This window comes from Juglans regia, chromosome 7 (assembly GCF_001411555.2).
Source record: "Juglans regia cultivar Chandler chromosome 7, Walnut 2.0, whole genome shotgun sequence".
NCBI classification, from domain to species: Eukaryota; Viridiplantae; Streptophyta; class Magnoliopsida; order Fagales; family Juglandaceae; genus Juglans; species Juglans regia.
Window position 1 is genome coordinate 38,077,073 of NC_049907.1, and position 24,025 is coordinate 38,101,097.

The following is a 24,025-nucleotide window of genomic DNA, read 5'->3' on the forward strand; positions in this document are numbered from 1 at the left end:
ATATCAGGTTGTCTGATATTATGGTTAACATAAACACTTGCTACCAAAGACATTTTATTCATGGTATTAAGGATTTCTTGTTCAGAGAAACCATCAATATTCCATTCGTAAACTTTGTCAGCAGAATAAGAGGATTGGTTTTGAAAAACCTTTTCTTCAAATTGTAAATCAAGAGGAGTAGGCCTTGAATACCAGTTCTTCGTCAGATTCATTGGTTTGGGTCCTTTTGAAGAGAATCTGGCTATTTCAGATTTAAAATCATCTTGAAAATTCTTTTCAATTGAATCAATATCCTTTTCTTCAGAGGATTCATCATCAGATGATTCTTCTGTGGTTTCAACAAGAACAGCTTCTTTATCATTGCTATTTAAAGCACTGGTAGAAGGTTGTTCTTTTTTGAGATCAACTATCATTTGATCTATTTTTTCCAAAGTCTTGGCCTGGGGAGTTTTTAAATCAAATTTTGGCATTTCTTCTGGTAAAATGATCAGTGGTTTTTCAATCTTTTTCTTTGGCTGATTTTTAGGGAAAACCAAAAGATAATCGTTTTTGAAAACAAGATTTGAAGTAAAAATGGGCTTCTCAACCTTTTCTTCAATCCTATCTAACTATTGTCCAATCAAGTGGAGAGCAAGGTTTACAAAATTATTCTGATGAATAATCTTTTTTGTTTCTTTCAAAACCTTGTCCTTCTCAGGATCTTTGGAAACAGCTTCAGGGATTTTAAAAGGAGAAGCAACAACTTCTGATCATTTAAAAGGGATAAATATAGTCTCTAAAGGTGGATGACTGACTTGTATGACAGTCTTTCCTTCTTCATTGACAAAATCATTTTTAACAACATTTAAAGTGTTTTTTGGAACATAAATATTTTCAGCAAAGTCTAGAAGAGAAATATGCTGTTGGAGCTTATTCATCTCTTCTTTCCATTTGCGTTTAACACGTTGTTTTTCTAAATCAGAAAATCTTGCAAGATAGGCCTTTCGCCTTTGCTTATTTTCAGGTAAAGCAAATTCATTGAAAAGTCCGACTAAATCAAGTTTAAAAGGTTTGTTTAAAACAGTTAAACTATGATGTACTGGTGCAACAAGGGCTTGCATATCTGAAACTGTTGGTGACATAGAAGAGTTATCTTCTTTGTCAGTTTCATCATTTATGTTTTGATCTTTGGAAGATCCAGCTCCTTGTGCAGTGTAAAAAGCAGAAGTAACTTGAGAGGAAGTAGAAAGTCCTTTTAGTTTTAAAGCAGGTTTAGCAGGTTGAACCGTTCGTACTGAATCTTCAAAGAATTGGTTAAGATTTGGATTATTCCTTGGATTATTCTGGACGGAATCAAAACTAGATCTAGAGCCAGTAAAAGAATTTCTTCTTTTGCTTGAGGCTTTAGGTCTATTAAAAGAAATTTTAACAGTTCCATTCAAATATTGTTGGATGATGTCCACATCGGCATCCAGAACAATATTTCTAGGAGGAGGTGGTATTTCTTGTTCCAAAGTCCATTCAGTGGGAAGGGTTATGTCTTCCCAATAAATTCTTTTTGGAACTTTGATATCCACATATGAGGAAGTACTCTGGATCAATAGAGTATTTTTTCCAGAAGGTTTTACAATAGCTTTTGGATCTAAATTCATTTTTAAAAGATGATAATAAATCCGAAAAATTAAAGCAAGTGGTTTGCTTCCTTCAAGCATTTGATAACCAGAGGTTAAAATGTTCAAAGTTAAACATTTTAAAATATGTTTGTCTGTTAAAGACAAAGTCAGATTTGGAAAACAATCAAAATGAACTGGTCCTTCCGAAAGGGAGGATTGAATCATTCCGAGAATGCTATCCTCAAATTTAAGGAATCTGCCATCTCGCAAACAGAAAAGAACAGAGGCGTTGATGCCTAACCTTGTTAAGGGTTTAGCAGCAACTTGAACAGAACTTATGTGAATATAGTTATATCCCATGTTTTGATATTCAATAATATCTTTTTTTTTGAAAAGAAAATATTTTTCTTGGGATTTAGATATACTATAGGTTTGTTCGACTGTCCGAACATTTAAAGTTTTTGAAAAAGTATTTTTAAACCAAATGGTTTTGTAAATTGAGTTTGGATTAATCTCCGGGATCTTCCATGATCTCAGAGCAGGAGATAACTCCTCTCCAAAAGAACAATCTTCTTCATTAACAATATCAGGAGGCAAAACCGACCTGGAACTAATTGAAGAATTACTTCTCCACATTCTAAAATATTTGTTCCTAATCTACAAGGAGGATTGCATCTCAATCACCTGAGAACTTACCATTTGGGAGGTTACCCCAACTGTACCACTAACTACCCTAAACGCCACTCAGGCCTGCACGGGTCTTACCTGGGTACCTTTGAGCTACTCCGACCTGATCCTGAACCTAGGGAAAGTAGAAAGTCTCGCACCAAGTAGAAGAACAACAAATAAAATAAAATGCAAGAGAGAATAATTGACAACAATTAGATACCAGAATGACTCTGATACCAAAACGGAAGAGGGAAGGGAATAATCAGAGAAGAGGATGCACAATTAAATGCAGGAGGTTAAACCGACTACATGCATGTATGCAAAGCAAAATAGAATATATGAACAAAATAACATTAACATAAATGATAATGAAATTACAAAGTAGGTAGTACAGATTTGAACTTACAAGAATAAGGTGAGAGCAAATAAGGTGGAAGAAAGAGAGAGTGGATAAGAAGAAAAAAAGAATGAGGCGAGCAAGCTCTGCCTAATTCTGAAGCAAGGTTCTCCTTTTATAGCACAAGAAGTTCCTGTTTACAATAATTAAAAGTGAAAGTAAGTCCGTGAGTGAACAGTGAATACTGTTTTAGCACGGGTATGAACTGACTGTCAACTTTATGTCTTTGGCTGTCTGGATGACTGCTTTTGGCACATAGTGGCAGCGTGGAAATCATGATTGTGTCGGATTGTGTCTTTGTTGGATCTGCTTTTGACACAAAACGTTAAATTATCAAAAGAAGGGCTCGATCAGTCTGGGACGGTCAGCCTTTCCCTGGTGAATTTGTTTGAAGAGCTCGATCAGTCTTTTGGTCGGTCAGTCTTCAACAATGGTATGGTCAATCTTCAGATAATCTTGGAGTATCTGGAGAATCATGGCCAAAATATTTGTAAGGATAATTTGTCGAAGTCTCTGAGGATGCTTCTGAGTTATCTTCTTCAGAATCATTTTCTAGAGATTTCTTTAACAATTGAACTAAATCCCTTTTTGAAAGTCCTTCAAGAGCATTCTTAGTGGACTTTTTCTTGGAGGAACTGCTGGTAGCTTTTCCTCTTGAGGATTTAGTTGGTGAAGTAGGAGCCTGGATTTGTGGATATCCAGTTGAAACAAGAGAACCATATGTAATCTCTGGGAATTCCTTTCTGTCCTACAAATCTGGAGCAGTCTGGGGGAAGTCTCTAATCACATATTCAATTATTTGTTGGGTATAGGAAAACCTATCCCACCATTTTGTGCAACAGTAGCGAACCATGATATCAGCATGTCTTTCATAATTTCATTTCATTATCTAGAGTACTTTGTATCTTTGGCAGAAATGGAGAATGTAGGGAAATTTTTGCATATGCTGATCAATTTTGGGGGTTGCTACATTGCAGTAACATTTGAAGGCTCGGAGGAGCTCATCAGGAAAATTTTCAGGAATTGGTCCAAATTGATCCCACCATCTGAGGAACCAGTAGGGGAGATTTCTTTTAAATTTTTTGTCAAAATTAAGAAACCATGAATGACTCATATCGGGTACCTGAAAAAACATGAATCGATTTCAGGCAGTAATATAGTCATGGTAAGTGAAAGCAGTGTCTGTTTTGTCCAGTCTCTTAGGAGTGGATGGGTTTGTACCCCACTCTTCTTCATTGATGACATAGAGGATATAGGCACTGTGGTAGATTAATTTGTTGCTATTAGTTTTATCATAAATTGGCTTTATGATAATTGAATCAGTGTGGATTAAAATACTGGAGTAATACAGGAGATTCTTGGTGGAATCTTCAGGAATCCAGTGAAATCCTGGGGAAAAATAAGAAGAAGCAATTTTGAACAAATCTGTTTGGGCAGATCTATTCGGTTCAATGTAAAATAAGTGAGTGGGGTGGGCTTTTTAATGCACACAGCTTTTCCTTTTGGGAGGAAATACTGAGTAGGAGAAGTAGAAATAGTTTTTGACGCAATTGCCTTAGCATATGGGTCAAAATTACTGACAAGTGTTGAAGCAAAAATAGGTGGTTGAATTATTTTACCAAGAGGGGTAAACCTGTTGGCAATTTGCAAACTGTTTGAAGCAGGGGTTGAAACATTTTCAATCTTGATAATTTTCTTACCAGGAATGGGTGGAGGGGGAGCAGTCTGTTTTTCTTTTCCTTTTTTCTTGCTCATCGTGGGGATTTTTGCAAGAATTCACGGGTAAGAAAATCAGGAATAGAATTTTGGGATCCTTTGATGTATTCAATATCAAAGTCAAAAACACTTAAAATAGCTTGCCAGCTTGCAAAAATATGTTCTGATGCAATGTTTTTAACATCTTTTTCTAAAACAAATTTAGCACTCATGCAATCAATTCGAACCAAAAAATTTTGATTAAGTAAATCAGATTGAAATTTAGAAATACATAATACTATAGCTAAAATTTCTTTTTTAATAGTACTATATTTTTCTTGTGCAGAATTCTAGGTTCCAGAATGGAAGCGAACAATTTGTTCAGAAGAACCTGGTGAAACACATTGTTTCAGAATACCACCAGAGGCATCTGTTTGAACAATTTTAAAAGAATTTGAAGTAGGGATACCAAGACACGGAAGAGTTTTGACATGTACTTTGATCTTCCTTACTAGATTAGTATGAACTTCTGTCCAAGGAGGAGGATTAGAAAGGAATCGTTTGAATAAAGGACGACATTGTTTCCTCATATCTTTGTAGAAGTCAGCAACATAATTAAGAGATCCTAAAAATCTCTGTAATTATTTTTTGTCTATGATAACATCAGGAAATTTGTCAGCAAATTCAATGGCTCTTTGGATGGGCCTGATTTTGCCTTCAGAAATATCATAACCAAGGAATCTAATCTTGGTTTGGAATAATTTGATTTTTGTTGCCGAAACAACAAGACCATTATGTCTAATGATGTCAAGAAACGAATACAAGTGTTTCTAATGTTCATCAATAGATTTGGAAAAAACAAAAACATCGTCTATGTAGACAATGGTGAAAGTAGAGAACGAATTGAAAATATCGTTCATGATATTTTAGAATTCACTAGGAGTATTTTTGAGACCAAAAGGCATCACATTCCACTCGAAGTGACTAAATAGGGTAACAAAAGCAGTCTTATACCTATCTGACTCGGCTATTTGGATTTGCCAAAACCTAGACTTAAGGTCAAATTTTGAAAAGACTACTGCATCACTTAACCTATGAATTAAGTCATTCATGTTGGGAATAGGGTACCTAATCCACTCTAAGACTTTATTCTAGGGTTTGTAATTAATGACTAGACGAGGAGTTCCTCTTTCTAGTTCAGCATTTTTCTGGACATAAAAGGCAAAACAAGACCAGGGGGATTTGCTATTCCTAATAAAGTATTTTTTACGAAAATCAGCAATCTCAGTTTGGCAGTATTTCGTGGTTTGTCTGTTCATTTGAACGGAAGTGGCTTTTGTTGGAATATCTTTTTCATCAAAACCTTTAATGTATGGGAGAGAAACTATGTGTTTCTTCCTATACTAGAAAGCATTGGGTAAATCAGAACAAACATCTGTTACCAGACGTTTGTTAAAATCATCAATTTTTGAAATCAATAGAGAAGAGGATAATTGTTCAGAAATTTTTTTGTATTTAATTTCCTGTTTGAAGAAATTCAAATATTTTTCTTTTACTAAAAGTAAAGATTTCTTACTCTTATATATATATATCTATATATATATCTTTTTGCATATGTCCTACTTAAATTGCACCTTTTATTATTTTGAAAGTTAAATATTAAAATAGTCTTTACAATTTTGCTTGGCTTTTGACAGAGCACTCTCTATACTTAATTTTAGATTTTTTATTCCTAATGTTTTCAATTTTAATTAAATTAGACATTCCGTTACTATATCATTATTAATCTATTAAAATACAACATTATCACTAATGACTAGATGCCACACACCATTTAAAAAAGAGAAGTGTTACAACAATAAAAATATTTCATAAAAATAATCTTAAACTGACATAACTTCATGTGATACGTTTGATTTATTTTATAATAGAAGTAACTTTATAATCTGATATACTATATTAAATAATGTCAGTTTGTACTTTATAGATTTACTTTTGTGGCATTATTTTGTGGGCAAAATATTTATTTTTTAAAAATAAAAAAATTGATTACAAATAAATGACTGTTAAAATAAATAGTTTTTTATATAATAAATGAATTAAAAAACATTAAAATTGTAAGTTGACCTAGACTTGTCGAATTCAGTTCTTGACGAAAATGTGACGGTTAGTAATTTTGTACTTAACAGAAAGAATTGATTAATTTGATCAAAGTAAAAAAAAAAAAAAAAAGAAAGAAAAGAAAAGAGAGAAATTGATCTTTCCAAGAGCCAAATCAAGCAATTATCTTAATATTTAACCAATTATTTAATGAAATTCTTATTATTTATAAACAGAAAGAACATGTGTCTGTTAAGGATTGTGTTTGTCAAGGATTGATTGGGCCATTGGGGCATGTGGTGCTCAAACGCTACGGCGACTTTCAATTTTACCAAAATGAAAGAATATTACGGGACAATCTAAAATCTTTAAAGTTGCTTTGGATGTTTAAGTTATATGATTAGATTTGTAAATAATAATATTAACGATGCATCCGATAATTTTTTTCCTTAGTGATTAAAAAAATATTTTTTTAATAATATTGTAATTTTTTTAAATATTTAAGAGTATGAAAAAATAAATAAAAAAAATAAAAAAAAGCCAAATAACCTTATTAGAATCCATCTCGAGCTGCAATTTTTGTGGATGTAGCACGATCCATGTATTTACATATAAATAGATTGAGATATATGTCTGATAAAAAATTTTATATATTATACTACTATTCTATTTTCATTCATTAATTAAGATGTGTTATATATATTTTTTTATCATTTAATAATGTTGAATATATTACATATTAATTAATATGATTAAAATAAGATGAGAATATGATATATAATATTATTCGTGTTTAATTGTATAAAATATATTGATATGAATTAAATTTTTTATAAAAAATAAAAAAAGTAATAAATTGTATTAATAATTAATTTAAGATTTATTGAGATAATATTGACATCCGCCAAATTAGCTTGCTTTCACGCACTCGCAATTCATGTGCAGAGCCTGCCGGTAATGCCGTCACCTATTCCGTAAAATACAAAAACAAAAACAAAAAAATATTTTCATGTAGGCAAGGAGATCTGTCATCCGCGACAACCAAAATATTTTTCATATACAGCTCTCCTCCTCTCCGATCAGATCGTACCCTTCCCTCCACCCTCAAATTTACGGTTTTAAGAAAACTTGCCAAATTTTCATGCTCTGTTTTATTTTTCCTGAAATTTTGAAAAAATTTCCGACCGTTGATTATTTGGAATGCTGTGTAATTTCACGAGTTTCTTGATCCCAATACAAATGCGATCTCAAGGTTGTTTGGTAGGGTTTTGCTGAGGATTTTTGACAATTCTCGTATCCGCGCTGCTTGATTAGGGTTTCCTCCGTTGTTATGTGGTGGGGAGGGGAATTGTAGTATTTGTATGCGAATTTCGGAGTTGGGGGCTTTGGGCCTGAATGGCTTCGGCTCAGGTGATGCGGAAGCAAGAGCATTTGGAAGCTGGAAAGCGCCGTGTACGTTTTTTTTTTTTTTTTTCCCCGAATGAGTGGTATACATTTCCCAATGGAATTGTATTTCTTGTTCTTTAAATATCATAAAATTTTCTATTGCTATTGTATTTATATTCATGCACGCGTTAGCTGGTGATGCTGTGTACATTTCTGTACCATTCACTACTTTGCACAACAAGGACTTTTTTCGTGTAAATTCGTCAAGATATTTTGTTACGGGTAGGTTAAAAATTTGACGATTTAGCTGTCCGTTTTGCTTCCTTTTACTTAGTTGATAACAAACATGTTCTGTTATATAACCAGTTGAGATCAAGATGTCTTCACCGACACATTATTTCGCCGGTGCACTGCGCTTAGAAGCAAAACTGAGTATTTTAGTTGACTCAAATAACCGTGATCACTGATGTCTCTCTGTCTCTCTTTACTGCAGCTTTTTATATGCTTTATAATTTTGTTTCGAATCTGCAACTTTTCCTGCTACTTAATTTCCTCTTATATCTAGTTTCAATCCCAAATACTTATCGAAAAAAGTTTCAATCCCAAATATCTTAGCTGAACTATATTTTTGGTTTGTCACATTGTCTTCATTTATCTTGCAGCTGGAGGAGTTCCGCAGGAAAAAAGTAGCAGAGCAAGCGAAGAAAACTGCTTCTAATAGCCAAAATCATGCTTCTGATGTTAGGCCTCATGAGAAACAGCCTTTGGACACTGGTCCCATTCGAATTACGGATTCAGAGGGAGCTGGCACATCTGATGTACCTGGCCAAGCTTTTATGGGACTATCTCCTGCTGTAACTGACAATGACGACAAAATAAATGTTTTTCCCATTAAAAATGAACAAGAGTTTTTGAATGACACACTTGCTAGTCATCAGTTATCTGCGAAAGATTATGATACAAATTCTGTGGATAGTGTACATACACACTCAGATAATACAAAATATAAGAGATATGGTGCTTCTGGATTTGCTGAATTAATGAATGCCAATCATGGCCACGAAAAAGAAGGGCGGAATAATGATTTCGGAATATATACCGGAGTACGTGATGGACTTCCTTATGAGACTGCAACAGATCAGTCTATTCTTCCACACCCACAAGCAAGTCAAGGTTTGGACAGTACAATTGGTAAATCTAGTCTTTATGGGACAGATAAAACCCAATCAACAAAAAGTGGCAGTTCTTTGTTGCAATCTAGTGCAAGAGTCTCACCTCTGGAAGCTGGTGGTACTCTACCTCAAGCTTACTCCAGCAATGCTAGCATGCTGATCAGTGCTCATACATCCTCCTCGTTTTATGATGGTAATTTGCACATTTGAATTCTTTTACTAGTGTTTTCGTCTATTAGGACATGCTTGTACCATTTATAGTATGTATGCATATATAGTTTTTTGGGGGAAGGAACTGACCTGTTTTGGGTTTTATGGTAGACTCTATTCAACCTACTACTAATGTAAGAGGTCAATACATGAATGGTGTTGCACACATCAGTGATGCTATGATTTCGAACTTTGGGGAAAGAAAACTTAGTGGCTCTGCCAGTGATTTGCCTGGTGCCTACAATGCAGCTCCGCAAGCATTTGAAACCACAGGTTTTAGTTCTGATATCAGAAGTTCTTCCAATCATGTACCACTGTTTTCAGTTACAACTGAAATGAATCCTAGGAGATCTCGCCCATCTTTCCTTGATTCTCTGAATGTGCCTAGAGCCTCTTCAGGGACTCTGTTTCAACATACTGAACCTGAGGAGTCATTCATGTCCAACAGTTTAAATACAAACAGCATGGATGTTTTAGGACCGTCTCTTTTTCAGAAGCCATCAGTGGAGAGTGGAAGTATGGAGACTTCTTTAAAGCTGAAAACTCCTAATGGTCCTAATTCAATCAATCAATCTGTGAATTCTTCCATTAATTCCAGCAATGGGGGATTTTTGAGACCAATTATTAGTGAGAATAGCATGGATATGAAAGAAGATTTTTATTCAGCTAAACACAATGAAGATTTTGCTGCTTTGGAACAGGTACCCAATTTTATGTTGCTGCATTTTGATAACCTTGTGCTCCTATTGGTGTTGTCAGCTGATTCAGCCATTGGAAGTTGTATTATTTAAATTTCTGAAGTTAATTAGGTTACGTCAACTGATAAATTCCTTAATCAGTCAAATATGTATTTATTGGGGGCCTCTACTATATATGAAGCATGGGCAGTGATCCACATATTACCCGTTATATTTCAAAATTCCTCTTCAAATGGATAATTGCTTCAAAGTATTTGAGGTTAACATAAACACTAAGGGATAATAACACCCTAGGGGTGCTACCCACCCTAGACGGGTGGGTAGCCATGGCCATTTCACAAACTTTCCTCGTCCCCATTGCCGGCCTAGCCTCCTATCCCCATTGGACGGGCAAGAGGATTGCATAGCACAGTCGTCAGGTGACCTTGCTCAACCAAATCAAATCATGATCAAATGTCTAAGACAAAAAGTTGCAAGTGAGACTCTGCCTTTTGATTTTCCTTTTGAGGATCTTAGCCCAAAGCATGGTCATGGGGGTCTCTGGCCTACAAGAGACCCACAACCATGGTCATGGGGCCGTGGGTCTCTCAACCTCAACCTTGATAGACTTGTCTCAAAAGAAAGAAGAAGAGAAGACGGAAGAAAAAAGAAGAAGAGAATAAGACTGAAGAAGATTAGGGGGAGGAAAAAAGAAGAAGAGGAGAAGTCACTATTGTGGGCATTTAGCTGAAGGGTAGGTTTCTCTATTTATAGGGATGTAAGCTAGGGGGTATTACCTGGTAGGTGGGTATCCCACCCGCTTCCTCATAATTTATAATGAAATTGTTTGCCTGGCCTTGCAATTTGGGCGCGGAGTGGGTTGGAGAGACCTGTTGTTGGTATAGATAGTGTTAGAATTACTAGATATATGTCATCATTGTTTTAGCTGTGTAATTTAAAGTTTTGATAAATTAGACCCTTCCTAATGAATTATGTTTCTAGGGTCCAAAACTAATTTTTTGGAAGTAACTAATTTTGATTACCAGTAGGGTAAATGCTGTGTATTAAAAAGTAGTGCTCCTTATAAGATTGGATGATTGCTTAAAGTATCCTTTTTTCTTTTTTATTTATCTTTTTACATATTAGTTTTTGATTAATTAAATTCGATTCAAATTTCAAACTAATACACCTCCCATGTATGTTGGTTGCCCCTATTTATTTATTTAAAACAAATACATTTATTACCTAAAAAAGGGAAGGAAATCTGGGAGAGCCTTGCAAATTTCATTCATGAGCCAAATTGTATTAAAAGCTGGCTACCCTTGAACAGAGGATATGAGATATCCAGCTCAATGTTCTTTGGACCAGATGGCATCTCCTCCCCACTAAAGCAAGAGATGGAAGGGTGAGATTACTGGTACGATCCTATAGGTTTGCAAGTTGTATTTGGTGGGTGGGTAGGTGTGTGGGTGTGTGTGTGTGTGTGTGTGTGAGAGAGAGAGAGAGAGAGAGAGAAGCTGCATCTTCATTTTGACACTACTTTAATAGCATTTACTTGTTCAAAAAATGGGCAATGATTTTTTACCATCAAACTATCATAATTATATGGCAGAAGGTTTGGAAGAATCTACTTAGGCTGTGTTTGAATGTTGAGTTGAACTGAGCTAAGTTGAGTTCTTTATGAATAGTAGTGAATTGAGTAGTGGAGGGAATTATGTGGGGCCCATCTAAACTGAGTTTAAAATATGTTTGGATGTTAAGATGAGTTTAGTGCTTTTATAGAAAATTGAAAAAGGTTGTGGGTCCCACATGTAAGAAGGTTTTGAGTTGAGATGAGTTTAGAAATTTGAGGGTTCATTTGGTAAGTAAATTCATCTCAACTCATCTCAATTCATCATTATAAGTTTTTCAAATCCCAACATAAAATATAATAAACAATTTAACTTTTTTAAATCCTAAAATAATAATAATATTAAAAAATAATATTCTAACAATATTTTATCATCTCAACTCAACTCAGTTTAACATCCAAATGTAACCTGAGAGTTGGGTATTTAGATGTTAGACTCAGCTTAAAGTTAGACTGAATTCAGTTGTGCTCAGCTGAGTTTGGGAACCAAACACATACTTAGTTTATATGCATGGTCAATTAGGCTTGAACATCTTGTAATGATTTTGAGAGATTTGATTTGGGAATTTTGGGCTTGAGAAAGTGGCCAAATAGTTTTTTATTTAAATATGTGATGTACTGCCTTCTGAGTATTAAAATCATTAGCTTGCCAGAAACGGAATGATAAGTATGTACTCTAGACTCTTTAAACATTTGAAAAAGATTAATATTACTTCAGTTTTTTGCCTTGGAATTATTGTCATATATTTAATGTGAAAGCGTAATCCTCTAGTTATTTTTAACTGTTATTTCTATTAGTAGTTTAAGCTCTATATTTATCATCCCCTGCATTGATGTCAACTTCTGAGCTTGTTTCCTTCAAATAATTACTTTAGTGATTTTTTCTTTTGTGCATTCAGCATATTGAAGATCTGACACAAGAAAAATTCTCTTTACAACGAGCTCTTGAGGCTTCACGCACTTTAGCAGAGTCCCTAGCTGCTGAAAATTCATCTATGACAGATAGTTACAATCAACAGGTTGGCTCTAAATTTATTGTTTTGTGGCAATACTATTTTATTTTAGACAGCTTGTTAATTATTATGTTTCAGCATGATCTCTTCCTTGATTTGAGATATCTATTCTCTCGCTCTTTCTCTCACAAAGGAAGTAAGACAGAAACATAGTCATAGCCGATGTAAGACAGAAACGTATTCTTATCAGATGTAAAAGATGTACATGCTATCTAAACGGGATAATTATACTCGACGAACATAATTTTTTTAGGGAAGTTATTTATGGGTTTTTGTAAAAGTTTATTTCGCTGGAACCTAGGCAAATGATTGGTTGAAAAGTTGAAATAGATTAATTTTTTGGGATTGAAAGATGTTAGGATTGAAGTTGAGTTTTTCTTTTTTTTTTTTTTTGAAAAAGTGGAATAACCAAACATGGCTTTCTAATCCATCTGTTTTTTTCATGTATATATTCTTCTGTTAAGTGTTGTCAACCAAATCAAATATGACATGGAGATACTACCACATTTAAATTCTAATCCATCTGCTTTTTATTCACTTATGTTTGCTTCAGAGAAGTGTTGTCAACCAACTCAAATCTGACATGGAGATCTTACAGGAGGAAATCAAGGCCCGACTGGTTAGTATATGTAATCCCTTAATTTTCTGTCTGTTAATTCAAATCAACTTATTTGATTGTGTGTTGGAATTAGTTTTATTATTTTCCTCTTTATGACTTTGTCATGGCAAGTCTGGTTTCAAAATGTTATATAGTTTGATTGTCCTTTACTTTTAGTTGCTATATGTGTACCCTTTGATGTGGGCAGGTGGAACTTGAGTCTCTCAAAGTTGAATATGCAAATGCACAACTAGAATGTAATGCTGCTGATGAACGTGCCAAATTACTGGCTTCTGAAGTTATTGGTTTAGAGGAGAAGGTAGTAAAATCTATTGGTATGTTTATGTTTATGCTGTTGCCTTCTCATGAAGAAATGCCATTACATATATATAAATATATATATTTTTATAAGTGATCAAATTTCATTAATAGTATAAAAGGGCGCGACTCAAGTACACAGGGTGCATATGAAAGAAATTAACCTGGTACGAGTGAGGAAAACAATAACTAGAAGTTTTTTTTTTTTTTTTAATTTATGGCAAAGTTGCATCAGGCTTAATGTCATTCCATATCATGCAAAAAAAAAAAAAGTTTTTGTTTTAATGTTGAATATATGTTACAGTGATAATATTTTTTCTGCCTTACATATACCCTTATGTGTGTGGATATTGAACACGTACAAAAACTCATATGTGATTCTTATAGAATTGTAATATGAATCACTGAGAATTTTTGTCAAATTCACATTAGGTATATATTTTAAGGTTGTTATTTGCGCACAGTCTGTTTGATCAGTCAGGCTAGTGGCTCAAAAGTATAGTTACCATGATCAGATTTGGCACTATGGTTAACAGATGGAAGTTTTGATATAGATGAGATGGTGTTTTTGGTCTTTTTATTTTTCATTTTCCTCAAACTTTTGTTTAGTTTTATAGTTTGTCTGCACGAGATTAAGTTTAATATATTAGTGTCTTGGGACGCTTGGTTAACATGCTACATTAAGTGATTTTAGTCAAGTTTGACCATTAAATAATATATATACATATATATTTGAAGTAAACTGTATGAGAAAAAGAAACTGTCTGTATCGTGATGAAAACATTTTTGCTAAACTTAAACAAATCAGTTTGAATAGAAACCCATCATTTACTGGAAAGTGAAGTGTTTCATCTAGATCTTTTCATAAAGACTAAGTCAGCAATGATAAAAGGATTATGGATAAAGCAATGTGAAAAAGTCTCAGTTGTCCACTTCTGTGAATCTAGTGAGGATAGGCTAGTCTGAATATTCTTGTTGCTTTGTTCACGTTTTTATAAATCTGACTTGCAAAATAGGCTGTACTGGGATTGCTACTTGTCAGATGCATGAATAATTCTTTTTGTAAATGAATATATTGTACCATATACCATTCACTGCTATATTTCTTGAAATCATTCTCTAATTAATTCACGTAGGCACTCAGACTAAGATCTAGTGAGCTAAAGCTGGAGAGGCAGTTGGAGAATTCACAAGCTGAAATATCTTCATACAAGTATGCTTTTCTTTTTTAGTTTCCCGGGTGTTTAGGACAAAGATTGTTCTCACATTGATCATAGCTCATGATACTGTGCTTTTAGCTTTTCAGAATTTTTGAATTGCTGTTTTTTCTTTTTATTCTGAATAGGGGTTGTCTTGTGTACTTTTTTATAGAAGAATAAAATAATATTGAATCAAGTAAATAGGTTTAGCCCAATTGCACAGGAAGTATATGAAAGGTAGCACCTAATGATATTAAGATTACATCCGCCCCTCTGCGCCTTTTAAATGATATTACATTACTCATAAAAAAAAGTTTTCCATACACAAATAACTGTGATACGACTTAAAATTAAGCTTCCCGTATTCCTTGCATTGTTTTTATGAGTAGTTTTATTGATAGGAACAATGGGCATGGCCAGGCTTTCTCTTTTGTGGATGCAGTCTTATCCAAAGCTCTGAAAATGAATGTGTAATTACTATAATTTTATAGTAAAGCAAAAAATAAATTTAGAAGTTAATTTTGAAACGTGTGATGCTCATGAGTAATAGAAAAATTGCTAAATTACAAGAAAAAATGTGTTATTGATGAATATGGACTGCTTCGAGTTTTTTGAAGTTTTAAAAAATGTGAGAGATTTGCCAACTGAAATATGGTATTTGTAGTTGTTGAAGAGGTGCTTTTATTTGCCGTTTGCTGTGAAAAGTGATAGTTTTTCTGGATAGTGTATGTGAAAACTCATAATCTTGGTGACCTATTTTAGGGATGGTTTTTCCTGGTAAAGGTGTTCCTATTTTGATATCTTCAAATAATGTTATTCTCTCGTGTGGCACTTATTCCAAGTTCTGATTGGGAGTTTAAACTGAGTTATATAGCCCAAGGTACCACTGTTCGTAATCACAAGATCTTTATTATTGGTTAGGAGTAAATGATTAGATGTACCATGACTAAAATGTCAATGTGGAACTCTCTTTCTTATTTAGTTATATGGGAACTTGTTTGCCTCTTCATATGGGAAGAAATTTGATTAATCCTTATCCATGCTTTCAATTTCCAGCTATTCGTGGTGGGATTTCAGAAAAATGACTATCATATTGTATACTTTTTCAGAAAGAAAATTTCTAGCTTGGAGAAAGATCGTCAGGATTTGCAGTCAACAATGGATGCTCTTCAAGAAGGTAAGCATGCTTATATGCAGTTCTCCAGGTTTTTAGTTCTTTACTTATCTTCTAGTTCCAATATTAATTTATTTTATCAGCGTGGTAAGGTTTGAGCGGCCTTCATCTATATATATTTGTGTGGTTCTTTTGGGGCATGAAGGTGCCGAGGGGATTTGGGGGAGGTAGGTTGGGGCTGATAAAGAAGTAATTGGATCAATCTGTAATTTACAATTTCTATGTTTGAACTTCCACCTAAACCCAATTGAGAATGCGAGCATTACCTTGTTTGTGACTTGGGAAATTCCAGACCGTTTAGGACTCTAGAGATTTGAATAATATAAATTCCATTAAAGTTTGTATTTTTTTTTTTTTTTGGTCCAAGAAATTCAGTAGGCTTTGTGTTTCAGATTTGTCCAAACTTCCAGAAATTACAACACTGAAACATGACTAAATTGTTGAGATTTCCACTGTTTGTTATCCCACAACAGATGATGCAGTAAATGAATTCGTCATATAGATATGCCAGTGTATATTGTATATCCTTGCAATGTTTGCCTCTGATTTGTTGCTTTGTCCCTATTTGTTTCTCCGACACAGAGAAGAAGCTCTTGCAGTCTAAGCTGCGGAAAGCTTCCACAAGTGCAACTTCTATTGATTTTAGCAACATCACTCATAATAAAAGGGATATGTTTACATCTACCGAAGATTTAGGTAAGACTACCTTTTGTCATGGCTGCTCACAAAACTTTCAATAGTGGTCTTAATAAAGAATCTTGTTGAGATGGCCAAATCAGGTCTAGTTACCATGTCATTCTGGTCCCTGATAAAGTTCCAGCTGAAATAATTTTTTTTTTAATTTTTATTTTTATAATTTTGAGTGTTTGATGCCAAGTGATTCTTTTGTTTCTGCACCAAAAAAAAAAAAAAAAAATTAAGGTAAAAAATAGAACCTTATGCTGATATTATGTATTCATACTACTGATTTGGGGTACTGTACAGGAATGGTTCTTTTTTTTGGACAAGCCTGTACGGGATGGGTTCTTAAAAAATTTCTTGCTTTTCTTCTTAACGATATTCAGTTTTCTCTTTGTTGGTGTCCAATCATCAATTCAATTATATTCTATCCCAGATGTCTCCATCCATGAAACGGATCAAAATGCTTCTTCTCTTGTAAGTGATGCCTCCAGTGTTTCCTTGCTGCCTCAAAATGGACAGTCAACTCCTGAAGTTTCATATGTGAATGTTCCTCCTGATCAGATGAGAATGATTCAAAATATTAACACGCTAATTTCTGAGGTATTATCCGTACTTGGGGGCTATGAAAATACTAATGAAATTTCTTTTACTTATCAAAAAACGTTTCTGAGGTATTATCCGACCACATTTTTATAGATTGTCTGGTTCTTATTAGTTTATTTGTGATATGCCTTGAGATCCAATTCTTTCCTCACTGTTTAGACCTAACCAGAGGATTGCCTTCTCTTGCTGCAGTTAGCGTTGGAGAAAGAAGAGTTGATGCAAGCTTTGGCATCTGAGTCATCTCATTGTTCCAAGCTAAAGGTAATTTTCAATTTGTAGTTGGCTTTATATACTGCTGATAGAAATTATATTGTAAGGAGTGGGTATTGGGTCTTGATGGTATTGTCACATATTTCTAAAATTTTAATTTTGTTGTCTTTATTCATTCCTTTGTTTCAATTGAGGCTTTAGAAGTCATGTATATGTCTATCAATGAAGTTTTACTTTACTTACCAAAAAAAGAAGTCATGTATATGTAGCGACACGCTCTCTAAAGGTTGATGCTTTCTGGATTCTCTGATCTGCTGTTTGGCTGTCCAGAAAGCTGTGGGTAAGTAAGAAAAATAAGCTAAAAGAGTTTAATTGGGTTTTGCCAAGCGGAGGTCTTGTTTTTTCTTTCTTCGGTCCCCAGTCAATAAAATTTCGAAGGTTTGGAAAAGTTGACAATTTTTCTACTGTCTCTGCAACCATACCTTTCCAATTCAATACTACTGATTGTGGAGCCACCATCCTTGAAGCCAGTTTTCCGACAACGAAGCTTGGAATTTCACGCAATCCACGAATCTCTGAATCCAAAGCAAATTCACCCACCCTCCAAAAATCACTTTCTTTTACATAAAAAAACAAAACAAATCAAGAAAAAGACTGAACTTCTAGGAACTGGTGATGAGCTCAGAGGCAAATAGATCAGATGAGTCTGAGGATTAGGAGTGGTTGAATCGGGAGAGAGAGAGGTGACAAAGAGATGAAAGAGAATAAGAGATGGGTCAATAAAATAACTGGCAGTGTGGAAGTGGGGCTGGCAGCGACGTTGGTGTCGACGCGTTGACAGGTTTTGATGCCGTGAAGCTGGTGTGAGCTTGGGTCTGGGGGGTTGGGAAGGGGAGGGGGGAGGGGGACTCGGGGCAGGGTGGAATGCAGGGGTAAAAATGAAAATAAAAAAAAATAACATAGATGACGTGGCACTGTGCCACGTCAGTTTGTAGGATCCCTTTGTAGCTCTAGCAGCCCTCTTTCACTAATCATTTAGTGTGTCGCACATACATCTATACTCTCTGCCCTGTTCAGCTATTGATCTGAATCTTGTATGTAACAAGCTTACCTGTCCTATTTTTTATGAATGAAGGAGTTGAACAAGGATTTGTCCCGTAAACTCGAAGCTCAAACTCAGAGAATGGAGCTTTTGACTGCTCAAAGTATGGCCAATGCGATTATTCCAGCTAGACAACCTGATTCTCATATAATGCATGAGAATACTCCATATGCAGACGAGGGTGATGAGGTATTATTTACTGTCTTTATATTTTTGAGTTAATACTAGTTGGCAGTTGGGTGTATGTAGGTGTGGGTTGGATCGATTTTTTCTTTCTAACTTTTAAATCCACTGAGTTTGTCAACAATCACACCTAATACCACCAGAGACTTGCATATAAACCAGCTCCATACAAGAGTTTCAGATGCTGTAATTTTCTTTTCTTTTTTTTCTGTAGTGAAACTCCCGAATTTATGAATTGGAAGCTAAGCATTTCCATGTTTTTCTTATATTTTATATTTTTCTTGCTATGTCAGGTGGTAGAAAGGGTCTTAGGATGGATCATGAAGCTCTTTCCAGGAGGGCCATCAAAACGAAGAACCAGCAAGCTTCTGTAAATGCAAGTCAGATGGGTGTTGGCAAAGGTCCTACTTTCAGATCTGATTTGGTCATCCCTCATACTACCCCATCCCCTATTTTTGGTGATACAACAAAGGTCGGTAGTCTGTATATTTTGAGTCCAACTATATAGCCATTCTTTGTGAAAGGAAATGAGTTAATGTTTTGAGATGCCTTCCCATTGATTGGATATCATTTATTTGACTGAAAGACAATAAATAACGCCAGTTGCTGCAGCTACCCGTTCGTTACGGTTGGATATCAAAGTGTAATGGGACATTTGTTGGATGTGATTATGTAAAAGAGAGAGACGATGCTGTTATAGACAAATATGAGAGAGGTTGTAACATGCATAGGTGGTTTTGTTTTTCTTTACTGCCCATATCTATTGTATTTCAGATCAACCATTCGGGGCTTAAGCCCCTGGTAATGAAACAAACGGTTTCGGCTTTCCAAGGGTTCTTTAAATACTCATTAAAAAATTTGGAATTAAAAAATTTCATATTCCGAAATACTTTCTATTCTTTTCTGCATTGGAAATGTTCGGCTTCCAAAGAGATCTCACCAAAATAAATTTTAAAAGTTAAAATGACTTGTGGTGGTGCATTAGATGCGAAAGGGTCTTTTTTTTTTTTTCATCGAGTTGATCTATTGAGAACTCATTATTTATTTCATGTGTTAATGTTTCATATGGTAACATGACAATATATGCGAGGGAGACGAGATAAACTTTATTAATCCAATTATTCCACCCCATCCGACATCACTACAAGAATGCACAGATCAAATTAAGGTACAAGGTTACGGTCCATCCTCAGTGAACAGGAAGAGAAATGAATGAAGGAATGGGCTTTGGGTGAGGAGAAAGGCAAAAGATGTGGGTGGTGGCCACCCCATGTGTTTTTCTTTTCTTGGTCACAGTGATGTCTGTATTTGTGGGTGCAGGTTTTTACGAGAACCTCAGAACTTCGAGCTTTGCTACACAACCTCCACCACACTCCACACTCCACATTTTTTTAAATTTTTTAAATTTTTAATATTTTTAAAAAAAAAAATTTTTTTGAGTTTATTCTTTTTAAATTATTTCAAATTTTTTATTCATTATTCATATAATAAATATTTAATAAAAGAAAAAAATAATAAAAATTAAAAATAATGTGGAGTGTGGAGGTTGTGTGAATAGTAGGAGGTTGAGTAGATTTTTTGCAGAACTTCTGGTGGGGGAATTGACAAATGAACAGTTGTAGAACCTGTGTTGCAGTCTGAACGTGGTACGAAATTCAAGCACTCAATCTTATGCTTCTTTACTTCAGATTCAATACACTTGAAGAAAGAGAGCCACTGAATATATTACTTATGTAGTATACTGATGCTGACTTTGATTATCGTTTGAGCCTTTCTGCATGTTTGAATCAACGGCATGGGTTCTCATATGGGTTGTCTTTTCCTTCCAAATTCCCTTTCTGTAAATGACAAGAGTAGCCTGTCTTGTGGTAAACTATTTCTTGCTAAATCCCTTTCTATAACTAGCATGACCCTAAAAGGAAAGTTGCAAAAGCGTAGCTGAAGGATGGGACTGGGAGGGAATAGATTACTTTCCCCAGATCTCGTTTAGCTAGTTTTAACAGGAATTTTAGGCTGCTTGGAACAATCAATTCACAATTTCCCACATGACTTTCATGTTCCACAAATGAAACTGTTTCTCGAATGTTGTGTTAAAATAATTTAATGGGTTTTGGAGATTGAGGTCTGTAGATCAGTTGAACTTCTTCAACGAGACAAATGTTGGATGTTTTGACCCCTAACAGAGGAATTTGAGAAAAGAAGAAAATGAGTTTGGACAGGTTGTGTCAGATGCTTTGGGAATTGAAAAGGCTCATGCAGTCAATTGTTAATAACATTTGATATCCTCGCCCAGGGGTGGTGATTTCTGGCTGGGGGCACATTGCAAGCACTCGTTTACAGCCATTGCTTATAAGCTGATGCTGTTTCATCCCTATGATATAAGAAAATTGATTTACATACAATATTTTTTACAACATTTTACACAATTATATTTTAAATAAAGAATATTTTTATAAAATATCTTATAAAAATAACATTATTTTATAAAAATATTTTCATCTTATAATATTATTGTGAATGAATTGTGAAAATGTATTGTGTATATTATTACTCATGATATAAATACTGAGAGGTCGTTTTCTTCAGTGCTTTTCATTTTGTGCCAATGTTGTTATCTTTTCGCCTGCACTGTTCAAAGATAAGATATCTTCTCTCTTCTCTGTGAGTCATTCTGGTGGGCTGTAGCCATGTGCAAGGCAACATGACGTACGTGGAGAGCCTGGAAATCTATTTTCCACGTAAGCATTCTGAAATTTGGAAGAGAAATCTGATGTTGGTATAGTGGGGTCGACCGTATATACATTGGGCACCGGATGTCACATTTAGAGAGAAACCCATCAGTTCTATTAATGAGTACATGGATCCACACAGAGAGAGAGAGAGAGAGAGAGAGAGAGAGAGAGAGAGAGAGAGAGAGAGAGAGAGAGAGAGAATTCTCATTTGACTTGGATTATAAAAAATTAAGATACAAATATGTTTAGACCTTTGAAAGATGATAAGCCTCATCTTCCTTTGTGCAAGAAATACCCAATTATTTGGACAAAACATTTGGGTTGTCCTGACGAGAGGGCTATTCTAAATTATTCTCTACACAAACTGAATCAGTTATGACAGATTATCAGTCTCCAAACCAAAGCAAAAAAGCAGACCAAAAATCACTTTCATCAGTAGTAGGGCTGAGGCTTCAAAAATGGGAAATGCATCTCCTATGGCGAGATGCAATAGATATCTTTCTCTGCTTTGTTTCTTCTTTCCAGCTCCTGGCAATATCATTTGCCACGCTAATGGCATCCAAAGATGCACCAGAGAGACCTCTCCTTGTGAAACCAACTGCATAGAGCCCAGCTTTACCTTTCCACCCATTTGGAAATGGATCTTTTGGAAGTCCATCCTTGGAAAAGAACTCATATTCCTGTACAATGCAAATATGCTCAAACAGCATTAGACCAGTCAGCTTGCTTTCTGGAAAATGCCATCCCAATCATTCCATAAGTAAGAGAAAAGTCCGGAAATTTCAATAAACACACATGGCAAACATCAAACCATCAAACCACCTAGCTATCTGGCAGGTACACGAGAAATAAAAGAAAGAAAAGATTATGGGAAAATAAGTGACAGGGTCTGATTGTCTGATTTTTTCAGAAACCACTGGACAGGGTCTGCTCGATTCTGAAACCATTGGTGTCCAAATCAATAAAAAAATAAAGAAAATGGGGGCCGGATGGGAGAAAAGGATCTCTCTAAAGTAATTAAATGGATATTCTTATATTTTAAGTTAAATGAAGAGAATTTTTATCTGTAGTGAAGGTAAGGAAAAAGAGAGGGTGGGCACAAAGGAATAAAAAGTTAAACTCTGCTCATAAATAAGACAATGAAACCACCGCAATAACAAGCCGACCCCACTTCTAAATTCTGAAGCAAAGTTGATCAAATTCAGTAAAAGAAAAAGAAAAAGAAAAAGAAAAAGAAAAGGAAACTAATAAAAGAATCTAAAATAAATCAAACTTCTGCCGCTTTAAAAAGGATAAAAATAGCCCAACGTTCATAACGGTCACATGGATCTTAACAGGTGAACTTAAAAAAATTAAGGTGTGGAACCATTTGATGAAGAAAAATTAGTTACCTTTAGCCATGAAGGAACATTGCTGCGATACCCAGTTGCCAGAATAACAGAATCAATCTCCAAATCCTCTCCATTAACAAATTCAACTTTGCCGGGAAAGAACCTTTCAATTCCAGGGACCACCTTGATCTCGTCAGATCTAATTTTCTGCAAGGCACCAATGTCCAGCACAGGGGTCTTTCCTGAAGTGTTTTTTAGCTGTAAAGGACCTATCGATGGCCTTCTCAGACCATATTTTTCCACATTCCCAAGAATGAACCACGCAAGAATCAGCAATATCTTATCCACAAGCCAAAGTGGCAGCCATTTCATTAACAAAACTGCTAATTCAAAAGTTGATTTTCCCAGAATTTGCCTTGGCAATACATGAACCTGTGGAACACATGCAATAACATTAACATTATTATAAGTTAAACATGAAAAAACTAAAAGTACTGGTCGTAGAATAGCCATCTTTATGTAATCTTGTCTTTTACTCACCGAGTTTCGAACAACCATTGCTGGTTCTGCATTGTGATTGCAAAGATCGAGGGAGACTTCCATGCCTGAATTCCCACAACCAACAACAAGTACACGTTTCCCACTATAGCTGTCGCCGGATTTGTAGTCACAAGCATGCATGACATGGCCACCAAACTCTTCCAAGCCCCCAAACTCCGGCACCACTTTCTCTGCATTCTCACCAGTGGCAACCACGAGCCACCGGCAAAAGTACTCAACTTGATCAAAAGGGTTTGAACTGGTTTTTCTAATTGTTTGGACTCTCCACAAACCAAAAGTATCATCATATTTAGCAGACTGCACCGTTTCATTGAAATGTGGGCTTATATCGAAGTGTTCCGCATATGATTCTAGGTAATCGACAAACTGATATTTGGTAGGATATTCCGGGTAGTACTCTGGGAATGGGAAGTTGGGTAGTTGACAGAATTGTTTGGGGAGGTGAAGCTTGAGGCGATCATACGTGTGGTTTTGCCATAGAGAGGCAATGCAGTTTGCCCGTTCAAGGATAATGAAAGGCACTCCTTGTTCTTTAAGGCCAGCACCAACGGCTAAACCCGATGGACCAGCCCCAGCTATGACCGGTCCGTTCACCCATATGCATCGGGGAGCAAAAAGGCCCTCATGCTCAAAAGCTGGAACCATTGGTGGTATACTCAGACAACTGTTTGGCATCATGGTTGAGAACGTGTATGTATGCGGATTTTGGGATGTATATTGGTGAGAGATTCTACGAGAGATAATCGAGATAATTAAGTTTAATGGCAGTACTCGAATGAATATAAGATGAAA

The 24,025-nt window shown here is 35.2% G+C and overlaps 2 protein-coding genes across 2 annotated transcripts; one reads left to right on the plus strand and one right to left on the minus strand.

The window, feature by feature from the left end:
* The first annotated feature begins 7,417 nt into the window (after positions 1 to 7,417).
* LOC108980240 (protein BLISTER-like) lies at positions 7,418 to 19,440 on the plus strand. The gene is made up of 13 exons (XM_018951105.2): positions 7,418 to 7,905; positions 8,502 to 9,204; positions 9,333 to 9,922; positions 12,428 to 12,547; positions 13,095 to 13,160; positions 13,348 to 13,458; positions 14,594 to 14,670; positions 15,766 to 15,833; positions 16,413 to 16,526; positions 16,945 to 17,111; positions 17,307 to 17,375; positions 18,460 to 18,615; positions 18,903 to 19,440. The coding sequence occupies exons 1-13, from the start codon at positions 7,849 to 7,851 to the stop codon at positions 18,981 to 18,983; spliced, it is 2,379 nt and encodes a 792-aa protein (XP_018806650.1). The 5' UTR covers positions 7,418 to 7,848; the 3' UTR covers positions 18,984 to 19,440.
* Positions 19,441 to 21,793: 2,353 nt separating this feature from the next.
* LOC108980251 (probable indole-3-pyruvate monooxygenase YUCCA7) lies at positions 21,794 to 23,908 on the minus strand. Its single transcript, XM_018951115.1, has 3 exons — positions 23,213 to 23,908; positions 22,733 to 23,104; positions 21,794 to 22,021 (listed from the first exon to the last, which is right to left on the minus strand). Exons 1-3 carry the CDS (start codon positions 23,906 to 23,908, stop codon positions 21,794 to 21,796), a joined length of 1,296 nt encoding a protein of 431 aa, XP_018806660.1.
* Positions 23,909 to 24,025: the final 117 nt, after the last annotated feature.